General features: G+C 44.6%; 1 protein-coding gene across 1 annotated transcript in view; it reads left to right on the top strand.

Moving 5' to 3' along the window:
• LOC144773378 (ATP-binding cassette sub-family C member 2-like) overlaps window positions 1–16,311 on the top strand; it is a 560,817-nt gene that overhangs the window by 359,788 nt on the left and 184,718 nt on the right. The window contains exons 17-18 of the mRNA XM_078658348.1: window positions 3,062–3,122; window positions 15,287–15,506. Coding sequence (XP_078514474.1) covers window positions 3,062–3,122; window positions 15,287–15,506 — 281 coding nt within the window. The remainder of the gene's footprint in view (window positions 1–3,061; window positions 3,123–15,286; window positions 15,507–16,311) is intronic.

The raw sequence follows: 16,311 nt of genomic DNA on the forward strand, positions 1-16,311 counted from the left end.
CTGGGTGAAGCGATGACATCAATTCACTCCCAAATGTCGTTCTGGGGCACACTCCCTCTGACGGTTACAGGCCGTGTGGCCTTGATTAAAATTGTAGTTTTGCCACAGCTTCTATACTACTTCACTAACCGGCCCTTATATATACCACCACCATTCTTCCGAACCCTTGAGGGAGCAATACGGACTTTCATCTGCGGAAACTCCCGTAACTGAGTGGCCCTTCGGAAACTCTACCTACCGACAAATCAAGGAGAACTGGCACTGCCCAATCCAGAGCAGTTTTATCTTGCTGCACAAGTGCAATGGGTGGCCAGGTGGTTCTCCGGGCGTCAACTACCCGACGCAGCGCCATCTACCCGCTCTGTCACACGGGACACAAAACCATATGCACCTGCTGCGCTAGAGCTACTGGGCACCCCCAAAGGTTCCACAACCATTGTGTCGCTGGAGCAACATCACTGGGAAGAAGGGGGAATCATGACATCAGAGACATATCGTGAAGGTGCAGTCGCTGGTTGAAGGGGATAGACCCAGGGCTTTAAGTGTGCCGGGTCTCACCGGGTTGGAGCACCGGCAGTTTTTTTAAGAGGGCCTCGAAACGGGTCTCTATCGGGCTTTCTTTTGTGCCCTGGCACAGGTGGTCAAATTTTTTTCCGGACTACAGTGACAGCAGGCACATCTATGTGTGCGTGGTGAGCGTTGTAGAGGAAGGGAAATTGTTCAAAGAGAGTAATTTACTCTCTGGATTTCCCTTCTCTTTTTGAAACTCAGGAGCAGCAACCTTGTCGTGGTGTCACCAGGGCTCTAAGTGGACGCTTTTTCAATATTATATACAATCCATAGTTGCTGCTTATTTATCTTATGCAACTAACAACCATTGACAAAGCCAATAGTCCTGACTTCTTGTAGGTATGAGGTTACTTGTTGTGTCATAAATCTGGACGCCATGACAGGAACAGCAAAATACGTGTCGGACGGCACACTGTGCTAAACACAGATTTTAGCTTACGTGTTTTAAGCCACACCCTTACATTGACCACGCCCCTTTGAGAGACCCCCCCCCCCCCAGTTTTTTCATCCCACTTAAAGCCCTGGATAGACCCCAACCGGATCAGTTCCCCTATTGCATCGTGCAGTCATAGCAACACTGAGCAAATACTGGGGTGATATGACCCAGGCACACCCAATGCACTTAACGATACAATACCTACATGTCATGGGGCACGGTCGACACATCACAAAATGGTTTGCCACATCCCCAAGGCATCCCACAGCGACAGCACTGTCACCCTTGCAGCAGAGTTGGGAGGAGGATCTTCCGCATCCTTTCACAGATTATGAGTGGGCCACTGTATTAGAAGGTCGTATTAGTGTACCGTAGAACATGCGCTTCCGATTGATACAATATTACATAACCCTGACACACTGCACAGAGCGTACAGTACGCCTGGAGTGGGAAACGTGTATACTACATATTTATCACTGTTCTGCCAGATCTTAAATGTTATTAACCGATGCTTGTTTTTTAATCATGCTTGTTAGCTTACTTATTTATATTTTTTAATGAAATGGCCCATATGATGTTTTCCCCCCACAAGATGTGATCTGCTGCCCTAAACTAATATTTGTCTCTCTGCCTATTGCACCTCATGATCCTCATGAAAACTGTATTACCACTTTGTTCCCAATCCCCACCGTTTTTAACTTTAGTAGGCTATTTTATTTTGTGATATCACTAATGAAATTGTGCTTTTATAGCAGTAATTGCCGAAATAAAGTTTATATTGACTTGATATTGACATATTTATCACAGGAGCAAAAGCCAAAAAAGTGACCTCTTGTTTTATCGCTGGGGGGTTTGCACTGGAGAAACGATTGATTACTAAAAGATAGAAGTCCCCTGAACCCCCTAAGGTGCTGGCTTGGAAGCACACCTTGCAGGTATTGGCTAAAGCAGAAAGTGTTGTGCTGCAGGATAAGTCACACTAGGCCTATGTAAAATCCCAATTGCAACATACTGGGACTCGATGTTGTGTGATTTGCAGAAACAAAACGCTGACATTGATTATATATTGGCACCCATAACCACTATTCAACGAGAATTAGATGACACAAGTTAACATATACAATGTAATTATTATGCAAAAATTAACTCCACGTAAGAGCCGAAATTATATACAGCAAAAGAGTGGCTAAAGCCTAAAAAAGTGGAGAATTGTGATGTAATTGTCTGCTATGTTTATTAAAACTAATAAAACAGATTTCAAAAAAAGAAATCAAGAAGTGCAGACAATGTCCCACAGTGCACTGCATTCCCCACTTGTCTCATTCAGTTAGAGCCGCTGTTGTTGGATTGGGACCCCTGACCCACAAACATACAGGGGTGGCAATGCAGTGCGAATGCAAGTGCTGGATTGTAGATATGCAGTCTTGTGCAGGTCTCCATTTCAGCTTTCACAGGCCATTGTACTCAGTTACCATTTTATTAATAGCATTGATATGGACGATTTGCATACATTTGTGAAAAAATGGTTTGGCGTGCAAATGCAAGGGTTTTAAGAATCCCTTTTACCACAAATATTTAGACTGCATTGCAATGCAAAAAATCCACTGTAACAAGGCTCTTGGTGCATGAGGTCAGTTCTTTAAATGGGCAGGTACTTTCCGGTACAGAGTACCTGCACTTCATTCATTTGAAATGGTGAGTACCTGCACTTCACAGCTCTCCTGCAACACATTTAATGGGGGAGTACTGGCACTTCTCAGGAGCAAAGAGGTACTCTAAATAGCGAGTACCTGCACATTTATAACACCATGTAAAGCACTGCATGAGCCCCAAAGTAATAATTACTTCTCATAGGTACCCACATATAGTTTTAGTCCCATTATACATTCCAGAAGCCCAGGTTTTTTTGTTACTTGCGTTCAGTATCAATGCTGAGCCACAACTGTTATATTTGAATTTAGTAGGTTCTAAATTGAAACGTTGTTGGCAGATGCCTTCATCACCACCATTCACTAGCAGTGAGTTAACTGAAGGATGTGCTTTTTGTATTTCTAGTGCACCACTAAGCCAAACAAAACAGCCAGCAATGAAAAAAGAAACAATTGCAACTGGAAATGTAAGTAGCAAAATTATGTTTGTTCATTTAACGAATAGGTGTGTGTGTTACTCCATCAAGTAATGACACAGTGCACCCCAGATTGTGAAATTGAATCTGTGTAGCAAAGGGGCTTCAGTGTACTGTGGTATGACAGCTACAAGAAAGAAATACATCTAAAACATGGAACCATATTCCAGAACATCCTGCTAGTTCTTCATGTATTTTATTCAGTTCCTCCTGAACAAGCCTCAGACCATAAAACCCTGTTTTCTCAAAATTGGTCTTCTACATAGGACAGTTTACATAAAAGAAATTATTGCTAGAGATGGGCTTTAAATATTATATCCTGGAGAGGACATGGCTACAAGCATGCAACTTCAATTACTCTCTGCTTTTTTAGAGACGTGTGCACCAGAATTAGCACACTAAAGATGATGTATTCTTTGCCCTCTGACAAACAGAATGCTCTGTAATCAGACTTGATGTGGGCACTCTATAGGCATAATGCTTCTGTAGATCAGTGTGCAGCAGAATAGGGACCCTAAGGATAATGCATCATTGAACCTCGTACAAAGAGAGTGCTCCTAGACAGACCCTATGTGGGCCCTCTATGGCTATTCCATGTGTAGACTTGCAGCATTCATCCCTTTCTGCAGTTTGCATGCATGCTTAGATGCTACATGTGAAAAGCCTGAGATTGTAGTAGTCTGTTGTGGATATAATGGGTGTATTTAATAATGCTTGAGCAGGCCTGAACTCTGCAGAAGTTGTATTTATGAGGATCAGAGTAGGATCCTCATAGAATAATTGTATACACTGCATATATCTGTTAAGCAATTGATTAAATGACACATACTAGATGTCCACCTATTGGCTTGTTCCTTCACAAAAGTAACCTCTCAGATTGCAATGGTGGCAGAACAGATGAAAGTAAGAGTTTGACTAAACTTCGTTGTAGGTTTCTTATTGTGCTCCTAGGATTCCGCCTGAATCAGTGCTATTCGCTGCAGGAAAGTGGATTATTATTTGGGGTGGGCAAGTGTCATTCTCAAAGGATAAGTCCACTACCTGCTACAAGTCACACAAATGGAATCAAATAAACCTGTACAGAGTCCCTGGTGGCAATGTGAAAGGATGCAGTCAGGCTTTAATCAAAGGTAATATGTAAAGTATTTAAGCAGTGCATGCACAGTAGGAAGAAGTCACACAAAACACTATAAAACTCCACAACCAATTTTAAAATTAACATTAATATTTTATTAATAAAATAAAACCAAAACCACAAAGATACAAAAGGGAAACCAGAGATCTGACTTTATAAAGATTTAATTGAAAATAGCACCAAAAAGAGCAAAGTCCCAATGACAGTATACAAAAGCAGTAGACTGGGACCTAGGTGCATTTTGAGGCCAACAGCGATGAAGCCCTGGCCGCGTGCAATTGATGAATTGGTTAAAACATTTTCAGGTCCCAGTGCAGAAAGAGACTGTCACTTTTTAAAAAGAAAAATCCTCTCTTAGCGGGCTGCCACTGAATTTGTAGCTGCCAAAGTGGAACTGAAGGCCAGATACTTGAAGCAGGTTGATCCCACTAGAGCTCTGGTTGTTTGGAGATTTCTTGCTGAAAATTCTCTCTGCCCCAATGCAGAATAGACTTAGTCATTTTTTGGGAGGTGATGGGAGCTATAAGCGGGATGAAACTGAAATTCAGTCCGATACCATGGAACTCTCAGTCAGATACCTTTTCACACATGTCCCTATGATGCTCTAGAGCTCTGGAGGAAAAGTTTTTAAGTTTCCAAACTTTCTACTGGTGCCCAAAAAAAACAACAGGAGTACACTTGAAGGGCTCCAATGACATTAAAGGAGGGCGCTTTTGGGATATCAGGCTATTAGGAAGAGGCAAACACCAAATTCCAGTCCAGTTCCAGTTGCCACTGGTCAGCTGAGAATCTCCAGGAAAAAGCCTCTTTTAGCTTGTTGGGTCTCTGTATCCATACAGAAGTTTGGCCAACTGACCCTTGGAGTCCACTTCTTTATAGTCAGCACAAGAGGAAGCATGTCAAGCCCTTCAGGGCTTCACTCAGATCACACACAAAAGGTTCAGTTCGCTTCTAATCTTTCATAGGTCCTGTAAGTGTTCTGAGGAGGTACCTTGGAGTGGCACATTTATGTCTGTCACCAGCTAGTGAGTGTGGATGACTTCTGAGCACTCCCTCACTAAAGGGGTAAAGGTTCCTGGGGACGACCCTACCCACTTTTATCATTAGTTCCTGTTTGCCCTACTGCAAACAATCTCAAATGGCCTCTCAGTCAAAATCCAAGATGGGAAAGCCTTTCTCCCCTTGTGCAGAGCCTTTGCGCCCACCCTAAGGTGTGGCTAGGGTAATAAGCTATCCACTACTCTGTGGTCACTCTAAACTTCCTCTCGAGGTAGATTTCCTTCCATTAGGTTTGGTGCCAGCCTAAGGGGGAAAAGGCTGAAGCCTTTTAGGTGCCACCTAACATTTACTTGTGCCGATGAAGGCCCCTTTAAAGTTAATTAAGTTTATTGGGCGCTCCCCAATGGGTCTTCCTTGCAGGGGAAGAAAACACCCTTCCCACTGTCAGGCCATTATCTTTGCTCTGGGAGAATGTTTTCACACCTCTTTCACACCTAATTCAGGCCAAATACCAGCTGGGTAGTTACTGAACAACTAATGCAAATTAACCTCCAGCAGCTTCAGGCAGGATAAAGATAAATTCCTAAAAGTTGGATTTCCAGTGTACTTAATACAAAATGCAAATTCATGATTGGATTGGATTTGTATTAAATATAAAAATAAGTCTTGGAATGGAGTCTGTAGCTGGTGCAGGTCAAAAGTTGTAAGTTAAAGTGACTAATCTATACTTTGACATTTCCTATGTGTCCACTACAGGCTGACCAATGACAATGTCGTTTTGGGCCTTATCACTGGGGGAAGGGGCCATTTGTAATGTCACACATATTCCACTCTTAAATATCATGCACCTTACCTTGTGAGTAACGAGATATGCATAGGAATGACTTATTTAACATCTAAAATCATGTTTTTCTAGCTGTCAAAAAGGTAATTTTTACTTGTCTGTGCATTACGGGTCAAACTGATGTTGGCAGGCTGCCTGTGCTAGGCCTGAAGCAATATTTTCAGTGTAGTGGATGACATCAAGGGTGCTGCAGTCCACAAGTGGCTTTTAACTTTCTATGCTATGTGTGTATTTCCACACCATATATTTCAACATAGTGTATGAGTAAGAGCACATACATTGGGCCCTGAAGTGTCCCAGTGTAAGAATTCAATATTACCAGCAAGTGAGTGACATAAAAAATGAAAAACTTTGGGTGACCACCCAAAAATGAGCTACTTTTCAACATTTGTGAAGTGATGGACCTAAGGTAATGATTTGTGAAGCCTAACTCGATAGGAAATGATGGCTTGGTCTTGACCTACCTGGCATTTACCTATTGGAGGCTAATCAAATGAAGGTTATTTGTGTCATTTTAGACTTCATTTCTGTCCATTGTCAACAGCTAGGTCCTCATGGGCGCGTTTAGTGTTGTATTCTAGCTTTTCTGTCCCTGTGACAGATCATTCAGTGCCACTTTGCATTTCTTATAGTTCTATAGGTTTAATGGTGCCCTATCGGACATGATACAGTGAGGTGGTGCTATGAAATATGGGATTTAGATTTGTAGAGAACCATTATTATTGTATTTTTTTTACAGGTAAGCGCATTACCTACTCCGTTCCTTAGTTAACCTTTAGGTCAATTCCAACTCCATGCCTCAAGGGTGAGGAGGAAATTGATGCACCTTTTGTATGCCAACTGTGAACTACCTACAGCCTCTAATTTGTGCACTTATTGTTGTATGCCATACATAGGTTAGCTGGGAAAGCCCGCTCTCTTAAGGATATTATATGTTTGTGATGATTTCATTAAAATGGTTGCTGTTAACCATTGGATTGATGAAATTGCACATATTTGTGAGGCACCATGCTGCACTGCAGAAGGATGCAATTGCAGCTCAATGCCATTAAGCAACCCACAGTAGCATGCTGTCCAGGGAGTCTGCAAAGGTAGACAAATCTTCGCTGTAACAGATGAGTGCAGCTCACAGGTACTTGAGACTGACATTCACTTCGAGCCACTCACTTCGACTTGGCACTGTGGTTCTAGGTTTTAACACCATTTCTGTGTGAGATCCAGAGTTAAGACTACCTGTGAGAAAAGATTTCAGAATCCTGTTATACAAAAATTAAGACAGAAACTCCCCTAATGTTTACAAAATTACACAAGAGTACCCTGGGGGGTAGATAGACAATACAAAGGATCAAGTAAATGGGATCGTTAAAAAGGAAGCAATCAGTGAACGTAGACGACACTTGTGCCAATGTCCAAGAACACAGAGTTACTTCTGGAAGTGTTGGACTTGAGACAGGCGACTAGCAGAAAATGAAGATGAGATTCGACATTGAAGTGAATAGATTGTGATGTGAGTAAGAAAAAGTAACTCTCATATTTAGCAGAGGAGATTATGCTCCCACCAAGTTTAGTATTTCACCAAAATATTATTATTTATTATGCAGTATTTACCTACATAACAAGTATATTTGGATGCTTATGATTGCTAGAAACAACTCCGCATATAATATGCATATTATGGCAAAGTTTAAGAAGTCCTGAATCATATTTCATCATAAATCCCTAACTCATTAATATATTTTCTACCCAACATTTCTAGAGTGGTGTTAACCAATGTAAGCGGCTATCTATGTTCAGTGTAAATTATGCCAATCCATTAATAATCCCCCCGCATACCTTATGCTGTAATAACATCAGCAGTAGGAATTCAGCCCTTTACCACCCCCCTCAGCTCAGCAACCGTTCCACCCCTCCAATGATACTTCATATACCTTTATTGCTAATAGTGCCTTATGTAGTGAGGAGGGTTCCTCTTCGTCAGTGCTTTCTTTTCTACAAAATTGGGCAACCAATGCCCCTTTACAGAAGTATACAAACCTACAGTATCTGTTACTTTTCCTTCTTCCTTTCATGCATAACTCTGCATGCTCATCTTGTAAGGCAGCTTCTAATACAATTTTTGCATGAGAGAAGTGGAAAGTTTTCCTTCTCCGTCTTGTCAGTTTGAAAGATCGGAGAAAAAATGGGGTAACTGAAAACATGGTGATTGAACACACATTTGTTAGCATTGACAATCAAAGTTAGTCTGTTTTTCTAGACTCTGTTACTATCCACATAGTCTCTAATTTTACGTGTATTGATGTTTTATGCAATCAGGCATGTTGTGCATGTATTAGCATACAACAGCTCTGCCACAAATGACAAGGATAATAAAGACTCAAATTAGCAAACATTTATAAGTACGCATCTACCATTTTGTCATCTGAAATGGGCACCATTTTCCTAAGTTCACACATTTCTGTGAATTTACAAGCTTGTCTTCAATTTAACGTGCTGACTGAGCATCAATTTATTAATCAAATTGTGAAAAATTCTCTGTCTCTAACCCCACATCCCATCACTGAGTAAGCCTTCGAGGGTCTAGTACTAAAATTGTGCATTACGTGATCAGTTTTAGGACTTCATAATAGGGTGGCCCCAGGAAGATGTAAATAAACCCAAAGGGTGCCTAGTTATCTCTGTTTGCTCTGTGGCCCCTGAACAAGTTCCATCCATCAGTTTAGCAGCAGTCTGACACTAAAGTCATAGTCCACACATGTATTATTTAACCATGTTCCCTGTAGCTACCCACATGCATGGATAGCATGGTATTAGGAATGACCCGTACTAGTGTAGGACCCACCACCACCCGCAACAAGTTCCCCGCAGGAGCTGGAGCAAGATCACCGCCGACCAGCTCACCACCTCCCTCAGCCAGAACCCTCCCACCAACACGACGGACCCCAACGAAGCAGCCCGCATCTTCACACAGTGGCTCATCAACTGCGCCGACGACCTCGCACCACTGAAGAACCCTCCCAGCAGACACGGCAGCAAAAAAGCCTTGTGGTTCACCAACGAACTCAAAACATCCAAGAAAAACTGCCGCACCCTCGGAAAAGCCTGGCGCCACAACCAGACCACAGAAAACATGACCGCCCTCAAGAACGCCACCCGCACACACCACCAGCTGGTCCGCACCACCAAAAGGACATCATTCAAAGAACGCCTGGACAACAACACCCACAACAGCAAGGAACTCTTCAGCATCGTCAAAGAGCTCTCCAACCCCAGCGCCGGAAACAACGACATCACACCCTCGCAAGACCTCTGCGACTCACTCGCCTCCTTCTTCCACCGCAAGATCGCCGACATACACAACAGCTTCGACGCACCAACCACGCACCCAACCACCGAAACAATGCCCCCCACCACCACCCTCTGCAACTGGACCCCGGTCAGCACCGAAGACACCACCCGCACGATGAACACCATCCACTCCGGATCCCCTACCGACCCCTACCTCCACCACGTCTTCAACAAGGCCGGCTCCATCATCGCACCCCAACTCCGGAACATCATCAACATCTCCTTCAACACCGCAAACTTCCCGGAGAGCTGGAAGCATGCCGAGCTCAGCGCCCTCCTGAAGAAACCGACAGCGGACCCCACCGACCTCAAGAACTTCCGCCCTATCTCGCTCCTCCCTTTTCCTGCCAAAGTCATCGAGAAGACAGTCAACATACAGCTCACCGCCTTCCTCTAGACAAACGGATCCCTCGACCCCTCACAGTCCGGTTTCCGAGCCAACCACAGCACCGAGACCGCCCTCATCGTAGTCACCGACGACATCAGATCACTGCTTGACACCGGGGAAACAGCGGCCCTCATCCTCCTGGACCTCTCTGCAGCATTCGACACAGTCTGCCACCGCATGCTAATAGAGCGCCTCAGCAACATCGGAATCCAAGGGAAAGCACTGGAGTGGATCACCTCGTTCCTCGCCGGAAGAACCCAGAGAGTCCGCCTCCCCCCGTTCCGTTCCGCGGCCACCAAAGTCATCTGCGGCGTACCTTAAGGATCCTCGCTCAGCCCCACCCTCTTTAACGTCTACATGAGCCCCCTCGCAGCCATCGCACGCCAACACAACCTTAACATCATCTCATACGCCGACGACACCCAGCTGATCCTCTCCCTCACCAACGACCCGGCCAACGCCAGAGCCAGCCTACACGAGGGAATGAAGGACGTCGCAGAATGGATGAAGAACAGCCGCCTGAAGCTGAACTCAGACAAGACGGAAGTCCTCATCCTGGGATCATCCCCCTCCACCTGGGACGACTCCTGGTGGCCCCCTGCCCTGGGCACCACCCCAAGCCAACGGACCACGCACGAAATCTGGGCTTCATCCTGGACTCCACCCTCGCAATGACCAGACAAGTCAACGCCTTATCGTCATCCTGCTTCAACACCATGCGCATGGTCCGTAAGATTTTCCAATGGATCCCCACCGAAACCAGGAAGACGGTCACCCAGGCACTCGTCACCAGCCGAATGGACTACGCGTACATCCTCTACGCGGGAACCACTGCCAAACTACAGAAAAGACTTCAACGCATACAGAACGCCTCCGCACGACTCGTCCTGGACATCCCCCGCCACAACCACATCTCCTCCCACCTGAGAGACCTGCACTGGCTCCCCATCAGCAAGAGGATCACGTTCAGACTCCTCACCCACGCACACAAAGCTTTCCACGACCTGGGCCCCAAATACCTCAACAACCGCCTCACTTTCTACACGCCCACCCGCCAGCTGCTATCGACCAGCCTCGCCCTCGCCACCGTACCAAGCATCTGCAGAGCCACCGCCGGAGGAATATCCTTCTCCTACCTGGCGGCCAAGACATGGGACTCCCTCCCCTTCCACCTACGGCTGACCCAGGACCATCTCTCCTTCAGGAAGCAACTCAAGACCTGGCTTTTCGACCAGTAACGGACTGCCCCGCCCCCCTCCCCCACCAGCGCCTTGAGACCCTTCCGGGTGAGTAGCGCGCTTTACAAATTGTTCTGACTGATTGATTGATTGATTGATGATTACAGGCCGTTGGACCACAGACTATGGCCTTCAATGGTGTTAAGATGCAATGTTCTGCTCTACTTGTAGAAACACAGAAGTCACCTTTGTAAAATATACTGGTGATCTAGCCTAGATTAACACTGACTAGCCCGCCGTAATGTCTGAAACTTCCCTTACTCAACCATTTGGGGATAGAATACTGAATCTGATTCGGATATGCTTGTGGTCAAAGACATTATGTGTCAGAAATGAACATGTATGTTGGTGACTGACAACAGGCTTTTTGTCCACCCACAAACCAATGGGCTTGTTGAAAAATTCAACAGAACCCTAAAGGGAATGATTATGAGCCGACCAAAGCCCATGAGGTGGAAATGGGAATGTCCTCCTGCCATGTCTTTTGTTTGTCCACAGGGAGGTACCCGGAAGAGGGTTGAACTTCAGTTTGGACACCTTGTGAAAGGACATCTCTGTTTGGTAAAGGAGGACTGGTAGCAAGCTCCTGGAAGAGCCCCCTAGCATGTGGTCAGCTACATGCTGTTACTCCGCAAGCAGACAGCACACTTCTCGACGCTCGCCCAGAAGAATGTAGAAACCAGCCATGAGGACAATAAAAGCTTGTATGACCAGAATGCCATTCTGGTTGAGTTTCAGCCTGGCCAAAAAGTGGGGGTGATGGAGCCCATGAGACTCTGCAAGAAGCTCAATGCTCAAGGACCTCAATGCTCCAAGGAACCCTTTCAGGGTCCTTCATGTCAATCGCCTCAAGCCCTGCTTTGAGAGATCTGAGCTTGCCATGCTCTTGGATACTTACGATGGGGTGGAAGAGGAGAGTGAACCTCTCCCTAACTTCCTTTCTTCCAAGGTCAGTGAAGGGTCTCAGTCTCTCCCCTACACTGACCTAAGACCAGTAGAGAGACTGCTGCCAGTTGCTGGGGCAGTTTGTGTCTTTGTTCTCACTTACCCCATGACTCACTACCTGGTATATCCATGATATTGAAACTGGGGACAGCACACCTGTGGAGAACAACATTTATAGGTTGTCTGACATGGTGAGATCCAGCATTAAAGATGAGGTCTCCAAGATGCTGGTGTTAGTGGTTATTGAGCCCTCAAAAAGCCTTTGGTCCTGCGCAGTGGTATTGGTTGCCAAGGCAGCCCCTCCAGGTGTCACACCAGGACTTGGGTTCTGTGTGGTATACTGTGGGCTCAATGCGGTCACCAAGACTGATGCACACCTCATCCCCATAGCTGATGAGCTCATAGATTGGCTAGGAGCTGCCAGACTCCTCAGGATGTTTTACTTAACGTCTGGGTACTGGCAGATTGCCTTGACCTTGGGGGCCAAAGAGAGGTCTGCGTTCTCTACCCCAGAAGGGCACTTCAAAATCTGGGTAATTCCCTTTGTGTTGAAAAATGCCCCTGTGAGTCTGCCCTGCCCAGTGGTGCCAAGCCAAACCTGGACCCTTGGAATTGGGTTTGAAGTGCTGTTCCAGCAGATTCCATGAAGCACCGTTGAGGCAAAGGAATCAGAACCAGCGCATCTCTTCAACTGCAGACTCATCGCCACAGTTAAGAGGATTGATGCATTGCCAATTGTGCGAGGCATTGACCCCATTTCCGACGCATCTTCAACTTTGAGTTGCTCAGAGCCAGCGCATCACCTGCATCCTGTGGATCGTCGACGACGCAGCGCCTTCTCTGCTCCTCGCATCTTGTCCTTGACAATGATGCAAACAAGGTACTTTGTAGTGGCCCAAGGCTGGTCCCTGTGTCTGACCCGCACTCCTTCGCCGTGGGCCTGTACTTTTGGATTTAAGCCGGTCAAGCGCAACCAGATAACCCAGGTTGGCGCTTTGTGATCTTAAGTACTACATTCCAATTTAATCTTAAAAAATTCATAACTCCGTTTCTATTTATTTGATTTTTGTCATTTTGGTCTGGTCGTGTTTTTTAAATAAGGTGCATTTTTCTAACCAGGTGCGATATCGTTTTGTGTGGTGTTTTCACTGTTTTACTGATATACAAATACTTTACACATTGCCTCTTAAGTTAAGCCTGCCTGTTCTGTGCCAAGCTACCATGGAGTGAGCACAGGTTAATTTAGGGTGTGTTTGTGACTTACCCTGACTAGGAGTGTGGTTCCTGCTTGGAGAGGGTGCATACATCTGCCAACTAGAAATCCTGCTTCTATCATTAATCAATTAAACATTTAAAATTAAAGAGAGTGAGTAAGAGAGATTTAATTAATTTAACCTTAATTGCTAGGGTTCTTATTTTAATTACCTGCCTCTATTTAGTATTATTCGAGTGTGTTGCAGTACCAATGATTGGTCATGTGTGGTGTTCGACTTGCTGGTCTAGACTGGAGTGCATATACACCTATTTTGACACCTTTAAGAAGAATATTTGATAATTGCTATTTTCTTTTACATTTTTTTTTTTTGTATTAGCGTGTCCTCCCAAAAGCACTCCTTAAATTTCTCTAGCCCCCTTCCACGTATTAACCATTTCCTCGTTTCAAGCCACTGCCCCTTACCCCTCCCACATTTACTACGATACATACATGTATGGAAATATGTGCACACTTGGCAGAAACCTCCCCACAGAAGACAGTGGAGAGGCAGAGGTCTTGAGATGTAGGTTTGTGAATAGCATTTTGATGTAATACTACAGAATGCAGTTTGTCAATCAGGCCTTTAGAGTTTTACATTAAGACAAAAATGCTTAGAAACCTTCAAAACCTACACAGGAGTATTTATATTAATTCGTTAATAATTCTTCCTCAAGTTGGCTCCTTCTACATTGCCATGCTGTTTCATATTTACATATGTGGATTGTCAGTCCATAGACACTTAACAAATGTCTCTCTCGTGGTTTTTACTCTGTAGTTTTTAAACAGCAGAGTTAATGTTCCTCTCTGGAGAGCTGCTGTTAATTTGAAAGTGAGCATGAAAGTGAGTGCTAGATTCTATCACTCCCATTTCACAAGAGCATACATCAGATATTGTTCCTGTGGTTAGCTACCTCTGCTGTGAAGGCTCTGATCGTTAGAATTCCAAACTTTAATTCAAATACAAAGATTGTTGTGTTTCAGGCTTAGTTTTATTGAGATAGGTTTCTATGTCGAAGTATAATTTTAAGGTCAGATAACTCCATAATAAGGTTGCTTTTATGTCAAGCACACCACTAATATCTAGAGGTGGGTGGAATTCCACCGGCGGAATTTGGCGACTCCGTGTTCCAGCCATATTTTGAGAATCGCTGCGTAGTGAAATAATTTTTCCCATGAGGCTCCAGAAATGTAAGCTGGCTAGCAAGGTCTGGCGTCCCACAGTTCGATTTTCTAACATGGGTGCTCGCGGTCAGAGGGCTGCTTCTCGCGTAGATTTGCTGCTGCTGACTGGATTTTCTACTCGGGCTGTAGCGCAATCAACACAAATGACCACATGCTCTTATGCGCCACATAGTGCAGTTCACGCTGATTTTTCAGTAATGCTCGAGCTACCAGCGCTAAATTGCAGCGCAGGCAGCATAACGTGCACATTATGATCAAGGAGAAATTATGATCAAGGAGAACTCCCTTCACCTAAGCATGCACCAAAGATTATTGATCATCAAAACTTCACAATCTCCCAGTGGTATTTGACATCCTCTTGCTTTACAAAATCCCAGGTTGTGGTGGTGGTGTTGGTGTGTTTCAGTCCAGTGCTTGGTGCTTCTTAGCTGTGCTAAGCCACTTGCATCGTGCATGGGCACATTCATGGTTATGCCCCTGTATCTGAGTTTGTCTTGGCCTGTGGGGTTTGCGTGACCTGACTGCATGCTTTGGGATTGCTGGTGGGGGTTTATTGTTGCCATACTGGCTTGAATTTGGCAATAATCACCTATTTGATGGTATAGCTTGCCTGTTTCTGCTGTTCAGTCTTGTCTATCACCAACGTAAATGATTACTACAATTTGATTTACTATTTTAGAATCTAAGCATGGACTGTGTTTTCTGCTGTACATGGTCCACACTGGTTCAGTACATATTTGCACATTTAAAGCTGTGTTTGTGCATTGCTGTTCTTTATCAAGGGTGTGATAAGTAATTATTTTCAAATCTTTTTCTCCAACAAGCTGAAATCTTCTGTCATCATGAAATATCTTCAAGCTTTCGGTTGGATGTGGGTTGGTCTCACTATAGCAGCCTATGTGGGGCAGAATGCTGTAGCTATTGGACAAAACCTTTGGCTTAGCACATGGGTCACAGAAGCAAAGCAAATGAAAGACCCTGCAGAATGGCCTCATTTAAGGGACAGTAGGCTTGGCGTCTATGGTCTTCTGGGATGTATTCAAGGTAAGCCCGTGTATATTTTTAAATTGAGTGTCATGTGGCCGATTTCAACAGGCATGTTTTTCATGAATTAAAATGTAAATAACTGAAACAGATAATTGCAGAAGACAACTATGGTATTGAACTTTCCAACTTCCTGCTCAGATCTGTGTGGTCATGGATTGACCCCGGAAAGGGCTGTGGACAGCCTTCCACCATTCTGTGTTGAAAAATAGAGTGTAGTTAAGTCTTGAGTAAAACTGATGACTCTTCTCCAGTATGGGATCCTGATATTTATACATTACACTTTGTGTCTTGCTCTCCCAAAAGGAGGCCAGAGAGGAGAGCCATCTCTCGTGTTGTGATCAAATGTTATTGAATGAGAAACATGTCTGTTTTGATGTGGTACCCCAACCACACCACCCATTATTGGCAAACTCATCCTTGATGGTAACCCAATCACAAGTGATCCACACCCCCTGGCAGAGACATCATCATCTTGCACAAATCCACCTCACTGTTCACCATACTCAATCATCCTCCCATCTCTTTTGAATTTCTCTGCACCTAACAAGCACTCCTACCGACCTCACCTATCGCTTTTCACCATTCACCTCGTTACAATATGCACGCCTCAAAACGTTTAAAGTCAGATTCGCCGTTAACATAATCAACACAAACAACATCTACTCCAGGGATTTTAGTTTCAATTGTGCACACCATTATGAAAGTGATGACACACTCCTTCGAGGACATCATCTGCTCTCTTCATCTGACGTCACACAAAGCTCTTGTCTTCCCAATCTACCAGAAGATTTGAATGTACAGT

The sequence above is a fragment of the Lissotriton helveticus genome, chromosome 8, assembly GCF_964261635.1.
Source record: "Lissotriton helveticus chromosome 8, aLisHel1.1, whole genome shotgun sequence".
Taxonomy (NCBI): Eukaryota; Metazoa; Chordata; class Amphibia; order Caudata; family Salamandridae; genus Lissotriton; species Lissotriton helveticus.